General features: G+C 45.6%; 1 protein-coding gene across 8 annotated transcripts in view; it reads left to right on the top strand.

Moving 5' to 3' along the window:
- Positions 1 to 21,409, top strand: part of LOC110486907 (trinucleotide repeat-containing gene 6C protein) — a 78,609-nt gene that overhangs the window by 38,793 nt on the left and 18,407 nt on the right. For 7 of the 8 annotated variants that reach the window (XM_036938950.1, XM_036938951.1, XM_036938946.1 and 4 more), the window contains exon 5: positions 16,731 to 19,367. In XM_036938950.1, coding sequence (XP_036794845.1) covers positions 16,731 to 19,367 — 2,637 coding nt within the window. Of the gene's footprint in view, positions 1 to 14,436; positions 14,569 to 16,730; positions 19,368 to 21,409 lie in introns of those variants that run through there. The other variant, XM_036938952.1, reaches the window with a different exon arrangement.

Here is a 21,409-nt window from a genome sequence, read left to right as displayed (position 1 = left end):
AAACGCAAATCCGACCATCATCTCTGGTGAGACAAAACCGTGACTCGTCAGTGAAGAGCACTTTTTGCCAGTCCTGTCTGGTCCAGCGACGGGGCGTTTGTGCTCATAGGCGACATTGTTGACTGATGATGTCTGGTGAGGACCTACCTTACAACAGGCCTACAAGCCCTCAGTCCAGCCTCAGTCTATTGCGGACAGTCTGAGCACTGATGGAGGGATTGTGAGTTCCTGGTGTAACTTGTTGTTGTCGTCATCCTGTACCTGTCCCACAGGTGTGATGTTCGGATGTACCGATCCTGTGCAGGTGTTGTTACACGTGGTCTGCCACTGCGAGGATGATCCGCAGTCCGTCCTGTCTCCCTGTAGTGCCGTCTTAGGCGTCTCACAGTACGGACATTGCAATTTATTACCCTGACCACATCTGCAGTCCTCATGCCTCCTTGCAGCATGCCTAAGGCACGTTCACTCAGATGAGCAGGGACCCTGGGCATCTTTCTTTTGGTGTTTTTCAGAGTCGGCACACTAAAGAGGCCTTTCTACTAAGTTTTCATAACTATGACCTTTAGTTGCCTACCGTCTGTAAGCTGTTAGTGTCTTAACTACCACAGGTGCGTGTTCATTAATTGTTTATGGTTCATTGAACAAGCACGGAAAACAGTGTTTAAACCCTTTACAATGAAGATCTGTGAAGTTATTTGTATTTTTACGAATTATCTTTGAAAGACAGGGTCCTGAAAACGGGACATTTCTTTTTTTGCTGAGTTTATATTGTCCTGCTAATAACAGGGTTAATGATATATCTGTGAGAATATAACTTTGTAACTTTGCCTTGCGCTGGTCTGGAGAAATGCAGTAGTGATGCAGGGTACCGTACTAAACCACAAATAACCTCTAAGTCCTGCAGCATCATCACAAAACCTTTAGTGGAGCAACTACTGGAACATCTATTCACTACCCTAGTTCTTTGTTTGTGATAATATGCAAACTATAAAGCGAAATATGCTGATTACAAAGATGATTGCCAACCAAACTTTATTAATTCACTTATTCGGTCTCTCCAAAATATTCTGTTGCCTCTGCGAACTGACTGTGTGTGCATGTGAATATGGCTTTGACTGGCCTCCCCCCTCTTGCCTCATGAATGATGTCATTACTGGTTAAAAGCGCACACTTTTATAAAATAACTTACTTCTATGCAAATTTTGTTGATCAGTACAAGAAAATAAGGCCCAAATAGAAGGGTAACTGATCATTTGTCTTCTGTAGCCCCATGAAAATCAGCCAACATGCATGCAAACACTATTGAATATGCATTCACCTATATTGTGAATAGGCCTAGGCCACATGATTTACCCAGATTATCAATAGAGATACAAAAATAAAAACTTGCACCCCTTGGGGTACCGAGGACCGAGTTTGGGAAACGCTGGATTATGCATACATGGCTGTCTCTGAAAAATGTTAAACTCTAAAGATGCCCAACAGAGCAGTAGCTGAGTTTATCTGTCTGGATCCAGTGTCATTCTGGGACTTTGGCTAACATGTCTTCTTTTTTTGACGTGACTGAATCAAGTATTTTGATACTAAACCTGGTATCTGTATTGAAGTCAAAATTCTGGTATCGTGACAACACTACCGCCCAAGTTTTTTTCTCTTCGTACCGCCTGTGTCCAAACAGTAAAAAAATATATATATATTTGCAAATAATTTTTGGAATGGAAAAACCTTTTCAGTGTAAACTTAAACAAAATGTGAGGTATACCCAAAAGATAATGGACCTATGGAACAAAATAAAAGCTAGACAGTCAGGGAGAATCTAAAATGTAAAAATGATGCCTTCAGGAGTATGTTTGTTATGGCATGAGTTCCCCATTGACTTTGTTATAATGTTGAGTCACTCCGATTAGCGTAAACCATGGCAAAATGTGTAGAATTGCAGGAAATGTGCTTTAAAATAGATTTTTTGTCTCTAAACGTCATGGCTAAATGTGTAGAATTGCAGAAGATTGGCATTAAAACGGTTCCATTTTGTCACTGCGGCCAATAGGAGGGCCTCTAAATGTTTTGTTTGGCCACGCCCACCACCTAAGCCCCATTTTGATCCAGAAAAAACTGGAGTGTGTGTAGTGTTTCAAACGTTCAGTGATTCAGCAGGTCAGATATTTGATAGTTTGTAGTCTAGATACATTTCCTGTTAAGATTTCATGTTTGTCCTTCATTTCCTTTTTCTGAAAATGTAACATTTTTGGCACTTGTTTTTCTTGTTTGCTGGTTAGAGGGAGTCTCTGAAAGAGTTCTGTTGTGTGTTAGTACTGTCTGAAGAGCTTTGAGTTGTGCTGACCAGAGCTATTTCCTGTAATGGTGGAGCGATGAAGACCTGGCAGGGCCTGAGTGGGACTGATCTGGCACAGATAAAGACGGGGAGCAGGGTAGAGAAGGAAAGAGGGAGAGAAGGAGAAATAATTGGTGAGAGGGGAGAGAGTGCAGGTCAGAGAGGTGGACTGAGAGTTGTTTTTATTTATTTTTAGTGGTATTGTGTGTTGTCCTGTAAACTCTTGCAATGTTATGCCTCTTGGCCAGGTCGTTATTGTAAATGACAATTGTTTCTCAATTGACTTATCTGGTTAAATAAAGAAGTTATAGAGAGTTGAAGAGAGCGAAGTGGGGGGGTGGAGAGCAAGGAAATCTAAGTGAAATGAGAGAGCGAGAGGCCCAGGCCTGTGGGCTGGGTGACTCATGCCTTACGGTAAAAGCTCATGATTCACTTCACTCCTTTGGCAGACTTCTCTGCTCACTCGCGCGCTCTCTGTCTCTCTTTCTCTGGGCTGCTGGGATAGGCCAGGGAGACACTGTAGGGCCGCAAGATGGTGCTGGACCAGCATACAGCTCTATCTCCTCTGACACGCTACACTACAGTACAGACACGTAGCATACAGAGTCGTACAGCTCCTACGCAGCTCCCACCCGCTCTCTCTTTAATCTTTCTGGCGCAGGCGTTCCACTAGCGACCCACATCGACAAAATCCGCTGAAATTGCAGAGCGCCAAATTCAACATACAGATATAGTCATAATAAACATTCATAAAAAATACAAGTGTTACACATTGGCTTAAAGATGAACTTCTTGTTAACCTCTCTGGGATATGTGGGATGCTAGGGTCCCACCTGGCCAAACGCCAGGGAAAATGTAGAGTGCCAAATTCAAATAAATTACTATAAAAATCAAACGTTCATTAAATCAGACATGCAAGACACCAAATTAAAGCTACACGTGTTGTGAATCCAGCCAACATGTCAGATTTCAAAAAGGCTTTTCGGCGAAAGCAAACGATGCTATTATGTGAGGATAGCAACTCGATACTAATATTTTACAACCAAGTAAAGGAATTACAAAAGTCAGAAATAGCGAAAAAACGAATCACTTGCCTTTGAAGGTCTTCATATGGTTGCAGTCACAAGAGTCCCAGCTACACAATGAATATTTGTTTTGTTCGATAAAGTCCCTCTTTATATCCCAAAAACTCTGTTTTGTTGGTGCGTTTTGTTCGATAAAGTCCCTCTATATCCCAAAAACTCTGTTTTGTTGGTGCGTTTTGTTCGATAAAGTCCCTCTTTATATCCCAAAAACTCTGTTTTGTTGGTGCGTTTTGTTCGATAAAGTCCCCCTTTATATCCCAAAAACTCTGTTTTGTTGGTGCGTTTTGTTCGATAAAGCCCCTCTTTATATCCCAAAAACTCTGTTTTGTTGGTGCGTTTTGTTCAGTAATCCACTGGCTCCGAGGAGGTCAAAACATGCAGACGAATACATCCTAATAGTACCGATAAAGTCCCTCTATATCCCAAAAACTCTGTTTTGTTGGTGCGTTTTGTTCGATAAAGTCCCTCTATATCCCAAAAACTCTGTTTTGTTGGTGCGTTTTGTTCGATAAAGTCCCTCTATATCCCAAAAACTCTGTTTTGTTGGTGCGTTTTGTTCGATAAAGTCCCTCTATATCCCAAAAACTCTGTTTTGTTGGTGCGTTTTGTTCGATAAAGTCCCTCTATATCCCAAAAACTCTGTTTTGTTGGTGCGTTTTGTTCGATAAAGTCCCTCTATATCCCAAAAACTCTGTTTTGTTGGTGCGTTTTGTTCGATAAAGTCCCTCTATATCCCAAAACTCTGTTTTGTTGGTGCGTTTTGTTCGATAAAGTCCCTTTATATCCCAAAAACTCTGTTTTGTTGGTGCGTTTTGTTCGATAAAGTCCCTCTATATCCCAAAAACTCTGTTTTGTTGGTGCGTTTTGTTCGATAAAGTCCCTCTATATCCCAAAAACTCTGTTTTGTTGGTGCGTTTTGTTCAGTAATCCACTGGCTCCGAGGAGGTCAAAACATGCAGACGAATACATCCTAATAGTACCGATAAAGTCCCTCTATATCCCAAAAACTCTGTTTTGTTGGTGCGTTTTGTTCAGTAATCCACTGGCTCCGAGGAGGTCAAAACATGCAGACGAATACATCCTAATAGTACCGGTAAAGTTCCTCAACATGTCAAACGAAGTTTATAATTTATCCTCATGTTGTCAATTGTCTAAATAATCGATAATATTTCAACCGGACAATAGCGTATTTTTATTTTCCCTTTATTGAACTAGGCAAGTCCGTTAAGAACAAATTCTTACTTTCAATGACGGCCCAGGAACAGTGGGTTAAGTTTCCCCCATCCCTCCCGCATTGTTTTGTTGTCTGAGTAAATTAAGAGGACTCGATGTACAGTACTTTTGAAAGATGAGACATTAAGGATTATAATAAATATCACTGATGTCATACAAGCAAGCCAAACACCTGGGAGTCCAAATGTGCACTTCACACTTCCATATCATAAAATGAATGGAATATACAGTGTCAACACATTTCCATGTCCATGTCAGTGTCAACATTTATGATGGCTGTATTTGATGTACAGTTACAAGATGACCTGGTGTTTTACCCTTGGTTATCCTGAACACAATGAGCCTGTGTTTGTTGTATTGTGGACAACATTTATGATGGCTGTATTTGATGTACAGTTACAAGATGACCTGGTGTTTTACCCTGGGTTATCCTGAACACAATGAGCCTGTGTTTGTTGTATTGTGGACAACATTTGCCACAGACCACGCATCTGAATGCACTTATGTTCACCAACATTATGAACTGCCTTGGATCACGTAAACAACAACTGTAATTGTGTGATGGCAGGGATGCAGGCCTGTATTCCAAACAAAACACCAAGTGTGCTTGTAAAATGCACATAAATACGTCTGTGACGGCAATTGAATAACCCTGTAACTGACAGTTATGGATGAAATATATAAAATCAATAACAGTCAACCATGGAAATAGGCATACAATCATTTTGGGGGGGAAATATTTAAGATGAACTATAAGGTAGATCAACTTGGCTTAATAGCGGGAGTATTTACTAATGACTATAAGCAATTGTTTTGCTGACTTAGTCTATTAAAGTGTCTACGTCTCCTCTTTCCAACAGTTGTTTGATGCTTCAGCAGCTCAACCTCTCGATGCACCGGGGTGTAGAAGTGCTGGTGTTCTAGCCTACACTGCACCTTATCATTCCCTGCTAGTAGATGAATAACTCTTATCTTTTTAAAAAGGTTGGATGTGTCTGACTATTTATTCATTATTCAACAGCAGTCGACAAGGTTGTTCTGGCTCTGAGGCCTATAATGTGCCCGTCCTCTCCAACCTGACATGGTATAATTTGATACAGCAGCACAGCTAGGAGAGCTAAAAACAAAATGCACCTTTTTGTTGAAGACTCTTCTTTCAGTCATAAAAGTGCATTGAAATGACTTACTGTGCAGGCTTTAGAGAGGTGTTGGAGACACCAGTTAGTCCTCTCACTCAAACCTTTTTTGTCTTATGTTGCACCTACCCCAAATTATTACACATTTATTTTTATTTTATTTTACCTTTATTAAACCAGGCAAGTCAGTGGGATAACTGCCTGTTCAGGGGCAGAACGACCTTGTCAGCTCGGGGATTTGAACTTGCAACCTTCCGGTTACTAGTCCAACGCTCTAACCACTAGGCTACCCTGCCGCCCCAAATGCATCAGAAAGAACAGTCACTGTAAAATGCACATAAATACGTCTGTGACGGCAATTGAATAACCCTGTAACTGACAGTTATGGATGAAATATATAAAATCAATAACAGTCAACCATGGAAATAGGCATACAATCATTTTGGGGGGGAAATATTTAAGATGAACTATAAGGTAGATCAACTTGGCTTAATAGCGGGAGTATTTACTAATGACTATAAGCAATTGTTTTGCTGACTTAGTCTATTAAAGTGTCTACGTCTCCTCTTTCCAACAGTTGTTTGATGCTTCAGCAGCTCAACCTCTCGATGCACCGGGGTGTAGAAGTGCTGGTGTTCTAGCCTACACTGCACCTTATCATTCCCTGCTAGTAGATGAATAACTCTTATCTTTTTAAAAAGGTTGGATGTGTCTGACTATTTATTCATTATTCAACAGCAGTCGACAAGGTTGTTCTGGCTCTGAGGCCTATAATGTGCCCGTCCTCTCCAACCTGACATGGTATAATTTGATACAGAATCGTTTCTTAATTTTATAGACTAATCAACGCTGATAAATAGGCTATGGACATTTAGCCTTTTTATTTGCTGCTATTTTAATGATAGTATGACAATCACATCTGTTTCTCCTCTTCATACTTTCCTTGCCAATTCATTATCTTATAGCCTACTTTCAGAAAGCCTATGGTAGGCTTAGGTTTTTTAATGTTTTAAGGAAGGGAGAAATATTTGCTCTTGACTGACATACTGGTGGCTTTGATTGACGGGTCCTTTTACAGTGGTGTGTGTGAGTTCGCTGATTCTCTCTCTCTACTGGCCTATATGTCCACTCAGAAAGTTTGCTGAAGTTGCCTGTCTGGAATCCATCTAATAAGAATCATATGCTCCTGTCATGATTTATTCTTGTAAAAGGCCTATTTTCAGTCGCTTAGCCTACATTATTTCTCTCATTGTGGGGGTCTTAATATTTATAAGTAATAACCTAAATAATAATAATGAAATGCCATGATTATAGTGAAGTGTATTGGGTTGTTCCAAATATGTTTATTAATTAAGAAGCATATCCATGTACAAATAGAATTGTGACCTCCCCTTTTTACATAGGGCTTTTTAGGTCTAAGACAACAGTAACATTGAAACAAAATGGACACACAAACCAGTAACGTAGTGTATCAAAACACTGAAATTTGCACATTTCTTTTGATTCTGATAGCCTGTGTGTTAAATTGTCACATTTTGGTATTGAAAATCTGACATTTCTTAATTGGAATACTAGACTTAATTTAGAGGTAATAATAACTTGAATAATAATAATAATTGAAATGCGATTGATGATAGTGTAATGGTAATAGTGAAGTCTATGCTCTAATCCTGGTTGACTTGGCAAATGACCCTAACCTCAACTTCCAACACCGTCACAGCCCTACACACAATCAACGGTGTTATGTTTGGATTCGGAAAGTATTCCTACTCTTGATTTTTCCCACATTTTGTTACGTTCCAACCTTATTCTAAAATTGATTAAATAAAAAAAAATCATCAATACCCCATAATGACAAAACTAAAACAGGTTTCAAAGAAATTTCTGAAAATGTATTAAAAATAAATAGATACCTTATAAGTACAGTGCATATCAGAGAGAACAAGGTTGAAGGAATTGTCTGTAGAGCTCCGAGACACAATTGTGTCGAGGCACAGATCTGGGGAAGGGTACCAAAACATTTCTTTAGCATTTGAAGTTCCCCAAGAACACAGTGGCCTCCTCATTATTGAATTGAAGAAGTTTGGAACCACCAAGACACTTCCTAGAGCTGGCCGCCCGGCCAATCTGAGCAATCGGGGGAGAAGGGCCTTTGTCAGGGAAGTGACCAAGAACCAGATGGTCACTCTGACAGAGCTCCAGAGATCCTCTGTGGAAATGGGAGAACCACCCAGAAGGACAACCATCTCTGCAGCACTCCACCAATTAGACCTTTATGATAGAGGGGCCAGACGGAAGCCACTCAGTAAAAGGCACATGACAGCACGCTTGGAGTTTGCCAGAAGGCGCCTAAAGGACTCTGACCGTGAGAAACTAGACTCTCTGGTCTGATGAAACCAAGCTGATGCAAAGCGTCACGTCGGGAGGAAACCTGGCACCATCTCTACGGTGAAGCATGGTGGTGGCAGAATCATGCTTTGGGGGTGTTTTTCAGCGGCAGGGACTTAGAGACTAGTCAGGATCGAGGGAAAGATGAACGGAGAAAAGTACAAAGATCCTTGACGAAAACCTGCTCCAGAGCGCTCAGGACCTCAGACTGGTTCACCTTCCAACAGGACAACAACCCTAAGCACACAACCAAGACAATACAGGAGTGGCTTCAGGACAAGTCTCTGAATGTCCTTGAGTGGCCCAGCCACAGCCCGGACTTGAACCCGATCGAACATCTCTGGAGTAGAGGTCGACCGATTTATGATTTTTCAATGCCGATACCGATTATTGGGGGACCAAAAAAAGCCGATACCGATTAATCGGACTATTTATTTATTTATTTGTCATAATGACAATTACAACAATACTGAATGAACACTTATTTTAACTTAATATAATAGATCAATAAAATCAATTTAGCCTCATATAAATAATGAGACATGTTCAATTTGGTTTAAATAATGCAATAACAAAAAGTGTTGGAGAAGAAAGTAAAAGTGCAAAATGTTCCATGTAAGATAGCTAACGTTTAAGTTTCATGCTCAGAACATGAGAACATATGAAAGCTGGTGGTTCCTTTTAACATGAGTCTTCAATATTCCCAGGTAAGAGGTTTTAGGTTGTAGTTATTATAGGACTATTTCTCTCTATACCGTTTGTATTTCATATACCTTTGATTATTGGATGTTCTTATAGGCACTTTAGTATTGCCAGTGTAACAGTATAGCTTCCGTCTGTCATCCTCGCCCGTACCTGGGCTCGAACCAGGAACACATTGACAACAGCCATCCTCCAAGCATCGTTACCCATGCAGAGCAAGGGGAATAACTACTCCAAGTCTCAGAGCGAGTGACGTTTGAAACGCTATTAGCGCGCACCCCGCTAACTAGCTAGCCATTTCACATTGGTTACGCCAACCTAATCTCGGGAGTTGATAGGCTTGAAGTCATAAACAGCGCAATGATTGAAGCATTGCGAAGAGCTGCTGGCAAAACCCACAAAAGTGCTGTTTGAATGAATGCTTACGAGCGTGCTGGTGCCTACCATCGCTCAGTCAGACTGCTCTATCAAATCATAGACTTAATTATAACATAATAACACACAAAAATACGAGCCTTAGGTCATTAATATGGCCAAATCCGGAAACTATCATCTCGAAAACAAGACTTTTATTCTTTCAGTGAAATACGGAACCATTCCGTATTTTATCTAACGGGTGGCATCCATAAGTCTAAATATTGCTGTTACATTGCACAACCTTCAATGTTATGTCATAATTACGTAAAATTCTGGCAAATTAGGTGGCCCAAACTGTTGCATATCTGCGTGCAATGAATGCAAGAGAAGTGACACAATTTCACCTGGTTAATATTGCCTGCTAACCTGGATTTCTTTTAGATAAATATGTAGGTTTAAAAATATATACTTCTGTGTATTGATTTTAAGAAAGGCATTGATGTTTATGGTTAGGTACACATTGGAGCAAGGACAGTCCTTTTTCGCAAATACGCACCGCATCGATTATATGCAACGCAGGACACGCTAGATAAACTAGTAATATCAACCATGTGTAGTTGACTAGTGATTATGATTGATTGATTTTTTTTATAAGATAAGTTTAATAATGCTAGCTAGCAACTTACCTTGGCTTACTGCATTCGCGTAACAGGCAGGCTCCTTGTGGAGTGCAATGAGGTAGGTGGTTAGAGCGTTGGACTAGGTAACTATAAGGTTGCAAGATTGAATCCCCGAGCTGACAAGGTAAAAATCTGTCGTTCTGCCCCTGAACAAGGCAGTTAACCCACCATTCCTAGGCCGTCATTGAAAATTAGAATGTGTTCTTAACTGACTTGCCTAGTTAAATAAAGATTAAATAAAGGTGTAAAAAAAATTGTCCATAAATACAGATTTCCAATTGTTATGAAAACTTGAAATCGGCCTTTATTAATCGGCCATTTTGATTAATTGGTCAACCTCTACTTTGGGGAGACCTAAAAATAGCTGTGCAGCAAAACTCCCCATCCAACCTGACAGAGCTTGAGAGGATCTGCAGAGAAGAATGGGAGAAACTCACCAAATACATGTGTGCCAAGCTTGTAGCATCATACCCAAGAAGACTCGAGGCTGTAACCACTGCCAAAGGTGCTTCAACAAAGTCCTGAGTAAAGGGTCTGAGTACGAACACTACCGTTCAAAGGTTTGGGGTCACTTAGAAATGTCCTGACTGATCTGACCCTTCAGAAGAAAGGTCTTTGTTTCTAGCCATTTTGAGCCTGTAATCCAACCCACCAATTCTGATGCTCCAGATTCTCAACTAGTCTAAAGAAGGCCAGTTGTATTGCTTCTTTAATCAGAACAACAGTTTTCAGCTGTGCTAACAATTTCAAAAGGGTTTTCTAATGATCAATTAGCATTTTAAAATGATAAACTTGGATTAGCTAACACAACGTGCCATTGGAACACAGGAGTGATGGTTGCTGATATTGGGCCTCTATACGCCTATGTTTACAGCAACAATGGTCATTTACAACATTAACAACATCTACACTGTATTTCTGATAAATTTGATGTTATTTTAATGGACAAATGTGCTTTTCTTTCAAAAACAAGTACATTTCTAAGTGACCCCAAACTTCGGTAGTGAATTTAAATGTGATATTTCAGTTTTCACTTTTTTTTATATAAATTATCAAAAATTTTAAAAATAATAATAATAATAAATAAAATAAAAATTGCTTGGTCATTATAGGGTATTGTCTGTAGATTGATGAGGGAAAAAACTATTTATTCAATTTTAGAAAAGGCTGAATGTAATAAAATCGAGGTATCTTAATTTGAGGATGTTTGTTACAGCAGGAAAATAGTCTTGCAGCAACAGGAAATATGGATTATAATTAATGCACATTTTCATAGCGGTTGATCTGTTGTCCTGCAACAGGGTGATCAAATTGAGATCCTACATCTGTAGTTGGCTTTTATGAGGGCGTTTTGCATTGCTTTTTAAAGTATGGCTGTGTCCTGATAACAGCACTCATAGAAGTGTTACCTTTACATATTTTAGCAGTAGGGTTGTTGTGCATTAACGCCTATGCACTAAGCTCCATCCCAATGATACTCAATACAATTCTACAGTGTAGGAGTCATCTACCAGATTCTTATTTTATCAAGAGCAAGCTGAAACAACTGCATAACACTGGAAGCTGTAGGACCCCAGCGATAGGCTGCCATCCTAGAGTCTGTCTGTTGGTGTCTCCTCTCGTTGAGCTGAGGACCCAGCTTGCCTTTTCTGTGGCCCAATGGCCGCCAGTGGTGTCGCCAGATTTACGTCACGACGTCTACACACACAACAGGAGAACAGGGACACAGTGGAGGTTGTTGTGTAAGACCTTATCTGTCTTCCCTCACACTGCCCCCTCCCCTCTGCCCGTCTAAACGTTTTGTGACGGTGACGGTACAGTGACGGGCTCCACACACACACACACACACACACACACACTACTTGCATGGTGGTTACTTTATTATTAGAAGGCCTGTGCCACCTGGGGCTTAGTCAATAGTCCTTTGTCTCAGCACTATTCTTCAGATTTCTATCTATAGATTGTACTCCACTGAATCTATTAGAACAGGTATGGTCAACAATACAAGACTCGGTGGCCTTGAACAAACTGAGACAAACATCCAGCTATCTCTACTTCATAGTAGTCAAAGCAATACAAGGACGTCCCTGCTGTATGTAATGCTGCCATTTTCTACTATCAGTTATTTACCCACATTACAGTTTGTTGTGGTAATCTCCGTGTTTGCATGGCCTGCTTTGTTTTCGTCTCAGACCCAATGTTTGTTGCTCTTCTATAATCAAGATGATGTTGAATAAAGTCTGCCACTCGAAGTTGCAGCTTTTCTGGGTTACATCTGTTTATAGCGTACTGGGCTTGTGCCTTATTCAGGGTGAGTGTGTTGACAGGACAGCACACAATTCAGTTGAACATGTTTTCATCTAATATTGTTTCTCTATGGGCCAATAGTCATCAGACTGTAGGCTAATCATGGGAATGGTAGAGGAGGTTTGATGGTGGGGGTGCAGCAGTGTGTGTGTATGGTAAGTAATAGTGTGTGTCTGGTTGGAAGGATTGAAAGAGCAGCCGTCTTTCTCTCTACAAGCCTCTCCTCTCCTGCCCCCGGGGGTCTTCATTATGCCTGGACCAACCCAGCTGAGATCTGACTAACACATCCATCTCTTCTTCACTCTCTCTTCCACTTTTTCTCATTCTCTGTGCTGACTGTGACTATCCAGCTCTCCTCCTGCTCTCACTTTCTTTCACACTCTCTTCCTCTCCTTATCTCCCTCACCTTCACACTCTCTTCCTTATCTCCCTCACCTTCACACTCTCTTCCTATCCTCATCTCCCTCACTTTCACACTCTCACCCTACAAACCCAACTTGTTGAAACATAATGAAAGGAAAAACTACTAAACAAAAACCTTATCAACAGCAATGTCTAGGCTGAGATTGCAATTCACCATCCGTCCGCGTTTCTGGGAAACGGCAGCGAGGTAGTGGATTGGAGGTTTGGGTAAGTGCCATCCAGACAGTTTACATGAAGGGCATTATTTATACACAAAGTACCAATCAGAGAGTCTTTGATGACCTCACTGCACGTTGACACACACCACACACACAGTGGAAAAGGCTGGGGCCTGGGTTTCCACATAAGGAACCACTGTTCTTCTGGTGGGACTTGGCGGTATTGTGTGTTGGAGCAGTAGAGGTTCGTTTGTAAACAATACCCACCTTCAGTTAGTTTAGGAGCTGCTGCTGTTACTGCTTCTCTTTTGCAAGCCTCTAGCTAGCGCCCAATAGCGGCCTGCCTCTAGCTAGCGCCCGATAGAGGCCTGCCTCTAGCTAGCGCCCGATAGCAGCCTGCCTCTAGCTAGCGCCCGATAGCGGCCTGCCTCTAGCTAGCGCCCGGTAGCGGCCTGCCTCTAGCTAGCGCCCGATAGCGGCCTGCCTCTAGCTAGCGCCCGGTAGCGGCCTGCCCCTCCTCCTCTGTTTAGCTCTCTTTTTCTCTAACCCCTCCTCTCTGCTGTCTCTCTACCTAATTTTCTCTCTTCTTCTCCCTGTCTTTGCCATGCTTTCCCTTTCCTCCCCTCCCTCCCTCTATCTCTCTCTCCCTCCCTCCCTCTATCTCTCTCCTCCCTCCCTCTATCTCTCTCTCCCTCACTCCGTCACTCCAGACCTCACTGTGTAAAGACAGACGTTTAGCTCTTCTTGGCCTCCTGCCCACCTCCATGTGAGCTTCATTTCATGTGTTTATGCTGTTTTCCATGCAGCCGTTGAAGTGGTAGTGTTTCTCTGGGACAAACTGTGTCTGTTTTGCGTTCCAGGGAGCTGCTCTGGTATGTGCTGTGTAGTCCCGCTGCAGACTAGTCTGTGTCTGTTTGGGACGTCACACAACAGCAGTTTTTGCGTCATCTGCCAGCATACTATAGGAAATCATTGTGAAGCAGGAGGGGGAGGTGTGTGTGTGTGTGTGTACACACACATGCATATGATATGTGTACATGCATATGTATCTGGATGCATATGTGCATAGAATGTGTCTGCATACCTGCATGTGTCGATGCGTGTTATTGTCTGAGTGTGTGGGTGAACATGTATGTTTTCCTGCGTATGTGTGTGCACATTTGAGTGTCATTCCTGAACACTCAACGATGCAGCAAAAACTCTTCCTCTCTTCTGCTTTTGGAGAGGCTCCCATTGTGGCCAGGCTGTGCTCAATGTAAATGGAGTGGTCCTGGCTAAACATTTAGTGACGACTCCAAAAGCATGAAAGCGGGAGGGAGGGAGGCAGCAAAAAGGAATCTCCCTTTTGTTTAGTTTTTTCTCTCTCGTGAGCGAGCGGATTGAGTGCACAATGAAATGCTCTCGGCTTTAACCATAACCCTCTACGCCTGCCCCTGCTCTCTCTGAGAGAGAATATCCTCTCTCCATGGATAGGAATAGAGCGGAGTTCTAAATAAAGCCAGAGAGAAAGAGAGAGGGGCAGGATGGCTCTAGCCAAGCCAAAGCAGGCTGGAGCAGAGCAGAGGGGGGAGGGTGTGTGTCTCTCTCTCTCATGCCGCGAGAGCTCGCAGCTTCTTGGCAGTATTTCAAAAATGAGCCTCTGAAAGCCCTGGCGAGCCGAGCAGACATATTGAGACTAGAGACACACGGGGATGGCCGCCTGCGCCGCCACCGCTTCGCTCCAAACGTAGCGCTCGCTCACCATGGTCGGAAGGTACCTCTCCTCAGGTAGTGTTCCTGCTTTTCGCCCGTGATCCCCCCTCTCTTTCTCTTTATTCGCTGGGCGTCTTTCACTGCGTTGTGCATTGTAGTGCGCGATTGCCTTTAAATGCATGCAAGTACTAAGATAAGTACGATTTTGCAACGGAAAACATCCAGCAGCGACAGATGACATTCTGATGAATATCTTCATGAGGATAGTTTTAGTGTGTTTTTTCAGAGAAGCGACCGTGCTGCAGGAAGAGAGAGAGAGAAACAGATACAGACTGTAGCTCTGAGCGTTTTTGGCTCTGGTTCAGATTTGATAAAATGGCGTCCTGTACTACACCACAGAAACCACACCGCTGTGTCTGAGACACTGCCCTTTTCTCCCTCCCTCTCTGTTTTTCCATTTGTATATAATCATTGGAAGAAGCCTAAGCTCTGCAGAGAGTGAGAGACAGACAGCCAGCAAAAGCTTGCAGACAAACAGCATCTCTCCCCATTTAAAGATCAGACAAAAGCAGACGCTGTGTGTGTGCAGTCCGTTCCGCTCACACATGCATGTGGAGACACACCCAAAACAACGAGAGGGAACTGACGCGGCGGCAGAGTGATTACCACGGCTTTTGGACTGACTCACTTCTTATGCACCAAGCTGCTTCAGGGGATAGTTCTAGAACTGTTGTTACCCAAGCCTCTCTCAGCAGTGGTTTCTTTATTGGAAGAGAAAGAAATCCTACTGTTTGGGTTTGAGGAGTAGAGGCAGTAGAGCGATTTGAGGGGACTGGGAGGCAATCTTCTGTACAGCAGGGGTGCAACGTTACGAAACATTCAGATATAAATGTTGTATTGTGTAGTTTAGGTACTTGTGTTTGTCATATCAGCTGTACACATCACAATGATGCCGGAACAAATGTAAAGTGTTTCACCTAATCGAATACACTCCAGGGCAGAGTGGTTATCAGTCGAGCCAAATGTTTGTGAAGCTGGTGTCAGGACCAGACTGAGGCTGAACTGCAGGACTCAAGGGGTCAAGGGTTAGGACTGAGGATGGGTGTCTTCGGATCTGCCGGTGGACTCCACCTAGGCCTCCCACTTTATTCCAAGATGGCTGCAACTAGGGTAAAGCTGTTGCGATTACTAGGCTTGGGCGATATACCGTTAATACTGTATACCGGGGTATTTGGAAATATGCAGAATAAACAGAACTCCCACAACATTTCAACCAGGGTTGGACAGTAGACAGATTGTCATACTGTACCATACCGGGGTATACTGTATTACCAGAAGTGCACACAAGGGGGAGCTATTTAGTTATCAAAATAATGACACACAAAATCATTTAGGCAACCGGGTTCTTGATCCAGGAGGGGATTGAATGTCTCTGCTGTAACCAAGAAGCTTGATCTTAACATCGAGCCACTTAGCTAACAAGTTAGCAAACCAAATGACATCTTATAGTTTTACTTAACTTATAGTTAGTTATACGCAGTGGCGTATTCGCACCGAACTGTTCTGTACGGGGACCTCGGTTCGGTCAGTACTGTGAACCTGAAATGAATACAGAAAACCAATAAAAACACTAGCCTATACCTACACTGAGTTGTATGCCATCGCCTCGTGAGTAAATTTGAGCTGAATAAACATTGTAGGCTATTAAAACAAGTACAGCCTATGCGCACGTTGTAATCGAAATTCTAATCTTAACTGGCTGATTTTAAAACTATCCTTTTGTGAGGCGCAGCCGGGAACTGTGTAGATGGGGACTGGTGGGCTCCAGAAGCCAGAATTGAAGGGTCCTCCATCATCGGTTAAATCTCCAGTTTGGGAACATTTTGGCATATACACTACCGGTCAAAAGTTTTCAACACTTACTCATTCAAAGGTTTTTCTTTATTTTTACTAATTTCTACTTTGTAAAATAATAGTGAAGACAAACTATGAAATGACACATATGGAATCATGTAGTAACCAAAAAAGTGTTAAACAAATCAAAATATATGTTACATTTGAGATTCCTCAAAGTAGCCACCCTTTGCCTTGAGGACAGCTCTGCACACTCTTGGCATATGTTTAGATGCCAACTGTTGTCATGTTATCTTCTAGGTATGAAGACAAACTAACCTTGTCCCTTTCTCCCTCTCTCTCCCTCCATCCTCTCTTTCTCTCCATCCTCTCTCATCCAACAGAGCTGCCCCCACAGAGTGGCCCGGGAGCCCATTATGAGAATCCCCATTGGGGACACCAGCCAGCCAATCGGAGTGCCACTTCCGCCTCAGCGTCGGCCAATCACAGTGGCTGGGATACAGTGATCATCGACGAGAGCGACACCGAGGCCTGGCCCTCCATTTCCCGCAGCAGCCAGAGCCAGGGCCCTGCAGGAGGATGCCCCTCGGACACTGACCCGGCCAGCAGCAGCAGTATGAGCATGGCCACGGGGGCCAACGGCCAGACAGGCCACTTTCCTGCCAACTACCCCAGCAGCAAAGGAGCCAGCTCTGGGCCCGGCAGCTCAGCCAATCACCCTGGGGCAGGCACGGTCGGCATGGCCTCCAGCCAAGGAGCAGCCAATCGGGGCTGGGGATCTGGTCCCGGTCCCTCCCCCCATGGCCCTCCTCAGTCCTCCTCTGTCGGGGGTGGGGAGGGGAAGAGTGATGGCCCAATGGGAGGAGGAGGAGGCAGGGGTTGGGGCTCCTCTTCCTCCACCACCTCCAACTTGAACCTGAACCCCAATGCCAACCCTTCGGCCTGGCCCGTTCTGGGGCACGACGGGGGCGGAGGAGCGGGGGCAAGCAGCTCAGGGGGAGCCAACCCCAATCAACCCCCTTCTTCTCAACCCCCTCCAAACCTCTGCAACCCGCCAGGCACCTCTCACGCCCAGGGGAACGGCATCAGAGGAGGATCCATGGTGGGGGGCACCAACGGCAACCTTCCGGTTGGGGGAGGCAGCTCCTGGGGAGAATCATCTGAGCCACACCTATCCTCATCCACGAATGTGTCTTTCAGCTCAGAACCTCAGAACCTTAACACTGACGGACCAAATCATACTAGCAAGCAACAGGAGCCCCCTATCCACAGCGTGTCCGGCTGGAGTGGCCCCTCCGGAGGTATGGGCTCCCTGGGCCAGCCTCCTCCTGGAGCTTCCCAGCTGGTCAATGGAGAGGATGGCAGCACCGTCTGGGGCAACAATGGAGACTCCAAGTCAGTCGCCTCCTCCGCGGAGCCTTCGGGCTGGGACTCTGGGGCCGGGGGCTGGGGGAGCCATGGAAGCAGTGGTGGTGGAACCTCTGGAGGCTGGGGAGGCCAGAGCAGCAGAGACGCCTGGGGGAAGCAGCATTCTGGCGAGGTCCAGGGGGGCTGGGACGCCCCCAGCTCTCCTCCCCAGCAGGCCAGATCCTGGAGCACCCGAGCCCCTAGCACCACGGCGGCCAGCGAGGGCAGCAGCGAGGGCATGGATGGAGAGGGACACTCCCTCCGACAGGACCGGTCGTCCAGGGATGAGCCTGCCCCCCTGCTCCCAGCCGCTGACCTGGACCCCAGGGTGCTGTGCAACACAGGCTGGGGCCAGACCCCCGTCCGCCAGCACACGTCCTGGGACATGGAGGAGGCGGCACGCACCCAACGAAAGGCAGATGCTGCCGGGACGGACTCTTGGGGAGGCTCCGGCCCCAACACTCCCACCGAGCCAGCCCAAGGGCCCTCCAACCCCAGCCACGGACCCCCTCATCGGGCTGACCCCAAGAGCGAGGGTCCCGGGCCTGGTCCTCAGGCTGCCCCTGGCTGGGGTGGTTCCAAGCCTCCAGCCAGCCAACCCGGCTCTGGCTGGGGTGAACCACCGAGCAGCAAGAATCCCCCCAACGGTCCTGGGGGCTGGGGGAACCCCCCACCAGGAGGCCCCGGGTCAGGCCCCAACATGCCCAAAGCTGGGAACCAGTCCTGGGGTGCTCCAGAGGAAAAGTCCTCAAGCTGGGATGGTTCCCACGGCAAGGCCCCCAAGCCCCAGGGCTGGGGAGATGGGCCCAAGCCGCCCCACAGCGGCTGGGGCAACAGCGCTGGAGGAGGGGGCAATGGAGGAGGGGGGGACTGGAGAGAGCCTGCAGATGGCAAGAAGAGCAGTCCCACCACCAACCCTCCCTGGGAGGGAGAAGGAGCAGGAGGCTGGAAAGAGAGCAACCGAGGCTGGGGAAAACCTGGTCCGGGGATGGGGGGAAATGTTGGTGGAGGCTGGGGGGAGCCAGCGATGGCCCAGCAGCGCCCAAGTTGCCCTGCCCAAGGATGGGGCGGCAAGCCCCAGGAGAGCTCCAACGGCAATAGCGGAGGAGTTAGAGGGAGCATGGGCGGGGCAGGAGGTGGAGAAGGGAGCATGGGATCCTGGGGAGGCCCTGGCCCCGTGAAGCCCAGTGTATCAGGCCGGGAGGGCAACGGGGGAGGAGGAGGGAGCAAGCAGGACCCCTCAGGAGGAGAGCCCACAGGGTGGGAGGAACCTTCCCCACCCTCCATCCGACGCAAGATGGAGATTGACGACGGCACCTCGGCTTGGGGCGACCCGGGCGCCTACAACAAGACGGTCAACCTCTGGGACAAGAACAACCCTGGGGGAGGAGGGCCACCCCAAGGTAGACCCCCAGGGAACGCCCCCGCATGCCCCCCTGGAAACAACAACAACCACCCACCACATCACACCTACCACGGCCCCCCACCACCCCTCCAGAGCCATGGGGGCCACAACCCCCAGGGCCCAGGCCAGAACAGTGGGCCCATGGACACAGCCATGCCTCACCAGACTGCGCCTCCACCACACAGCAGACCACCCCTCATGGGTCCAGGTGAGAAGACATACTCTATGAATGGACTGCTTATAGTGTTACTGTGATTGTGTCCTTGATAATCTTGTGTTTTGACAATGCCATCTAGCTTTTAGATCAGGAGTCTTATGAAGTTGTGAAGCGTCCTGCAATGTTGGGTTTACGTTTTGCACATGTAGTCATGGGAGGAGAACCGTGTTGGGTTTACGTTTTGTACATGTAGTCATGGGAGGAGAACCGTGTTGGGTTTACGTTTTGTACATGTAGTCATGGGAGGAGAACCGTGTTGGGTTTACGTTTTGTACATGTAGTCATGGGAGGAGAACCGTGTTGGGTTTACGTTTTGTACATGTAGTCATGGGAGGAGAACCGTGTTGGGCTTACGTTTTGTACATGTAGTCATGGGAGGAGAACCGTGTTGGGTTTACGTTTTGTACATGTAGTCATGGGAGGAGAACCGTGTTGGGTTTACGTTTTGTACATGTAGTCATGGGAGGAGAACCGTGTTGGGTTTATGTTTTGTACATGTAGTCATGGGAGGAGAACCGTGTTGGGTTTATGTTTTGTACATGTTGTCATGGGAGGAGAACAGTGTTGGGCTTACGTTTTGTACATGTAGTCATGGGAGGAGAACAGTGTTGGGCTTACGTTTTGTACATGTAGTCATGGGAGGAGAACAGTGTTGGGCTTACGTTTTGTACATGTAGTCATGGGAGGAGAACCGTGTTGGGTTTACGTTTTGTACATGTAGTCATGGGAGGAGAACCGTGTTGGGTTTACGTTTTGTACATGTAGTCATGGGAGGAGAACCGTGTTGGGTTTACGTTTTGTACATGTAGTCATGGGAGGAGAACCGTGTTGGGTTTACGTTTTGTACATGTAGTCATGGGAGGAGAACCGTGTTGGGTTTTCGTTTTGTACATGTAGTCATGGGAGGAGAACCGTGTTGGGCTTACGTTTTGTACATGTAGTCATGGGAGGAGAACCGTGTTGGGTTTACGTTTTGTACATGTAGTCATGGGAGGAGAACCGTGTTGGGTTTACGTTTTGTACATGTAGTCATGGGAGGAGAACCGTGTTGGGTTTATGTTTTGTACATGTAGTCATGGGAGGAGAACCGTGTTGGGTTTATGTTTTGTACATGTAGTCATGGGAGGAGAACCGTGTTGGGTTTATGTTTTGTACATGTTGTCATGGGAGGAGAACCGTGTTGGGTTTACGTTTTGTACATGTTGTCATGGGAGGAGAACCGTGTTGGGTTTACGTTTTGTACATGTAGTCATGGGAGGAGAACCGTGTTGGGTTTACGTTTTGTACATGTAGTCATGGGAGGAGAACAGTGTTGTGGGTTTTACAAACCTAACAGGCAGAATGAATTCACTGTGCCAGGCCTGATAAAGATTTGTTGTTTTGTTAAAAAGCGGCATCTTAAAACCGTTGTTGCAGTTCAATCAACTGTTATTATACTGTGAACACACAAGAACAAGGAAATAGTTGTCTGTTCTACCTATGACTTAACACAACATCTTGTTAGGTGGCGCACAGCGAACACATGCTTGGCTCCAAAACGTTGATCCGTTTAAAGGTAAAACCTCGCCTCTTAGATTTCCATCTAAATGAAGAACCAAATTGGCGAAAGCGATGCCAGCCCGCCCTGACCCCACCCCCTTTTACTTCTCTGAAGCTCGCTCTCCTCTGATTTCACAACAACAACACGGGCGCCCCCATCTGTGTGCGTAACTGTGGCAACCTCACGTGGGCACACGTGGCGGAGGAAGCCCAAGAATGCTGTTTACTAACCCGGCTTGTGAAAATAGCGATTGGAGCCACAAAACGTTTGAGCTGTGGAGGAAGTGTGTGATTATAGGAGTAACCACCATCTGTCAGTAGTTAGAGGAGGAGAGAGAGAGCGAGCGGGAGGAGGAGGAGGGGGGGGGGGGCGGAGGAGGAGGAGGGGGGGAGAGCGGAGGAGGAGGAGAGTGGGAGAGAGAGCGGAGGAGGAGGAGAGTGGGAGAGAGAGCGGAGGAGGAGGAGAGTGGGAGAGAGAGAGGAGGAGGAGGAGG

Source organism: Oncorhynchus mykiss, chromosome 12, assembly GCF_013265735.2.
Source record: "Oncorhynchus mykiss isolate Arlee chromosome 12, USDA_OmykA_1.1, whole genome shotgun sequence".
Lineage (NCBI taxonomy): Eukaryota > Metazoa > Chordata > Actinopteri > Salmoniformes > Salmonidae > Oncorhynchus > Oncorhynchus mykiss.
Note: the sequence above shows the minus strand (reverse complement) of the source record. Positions and strands in the feature narration are given on the sequence as shown.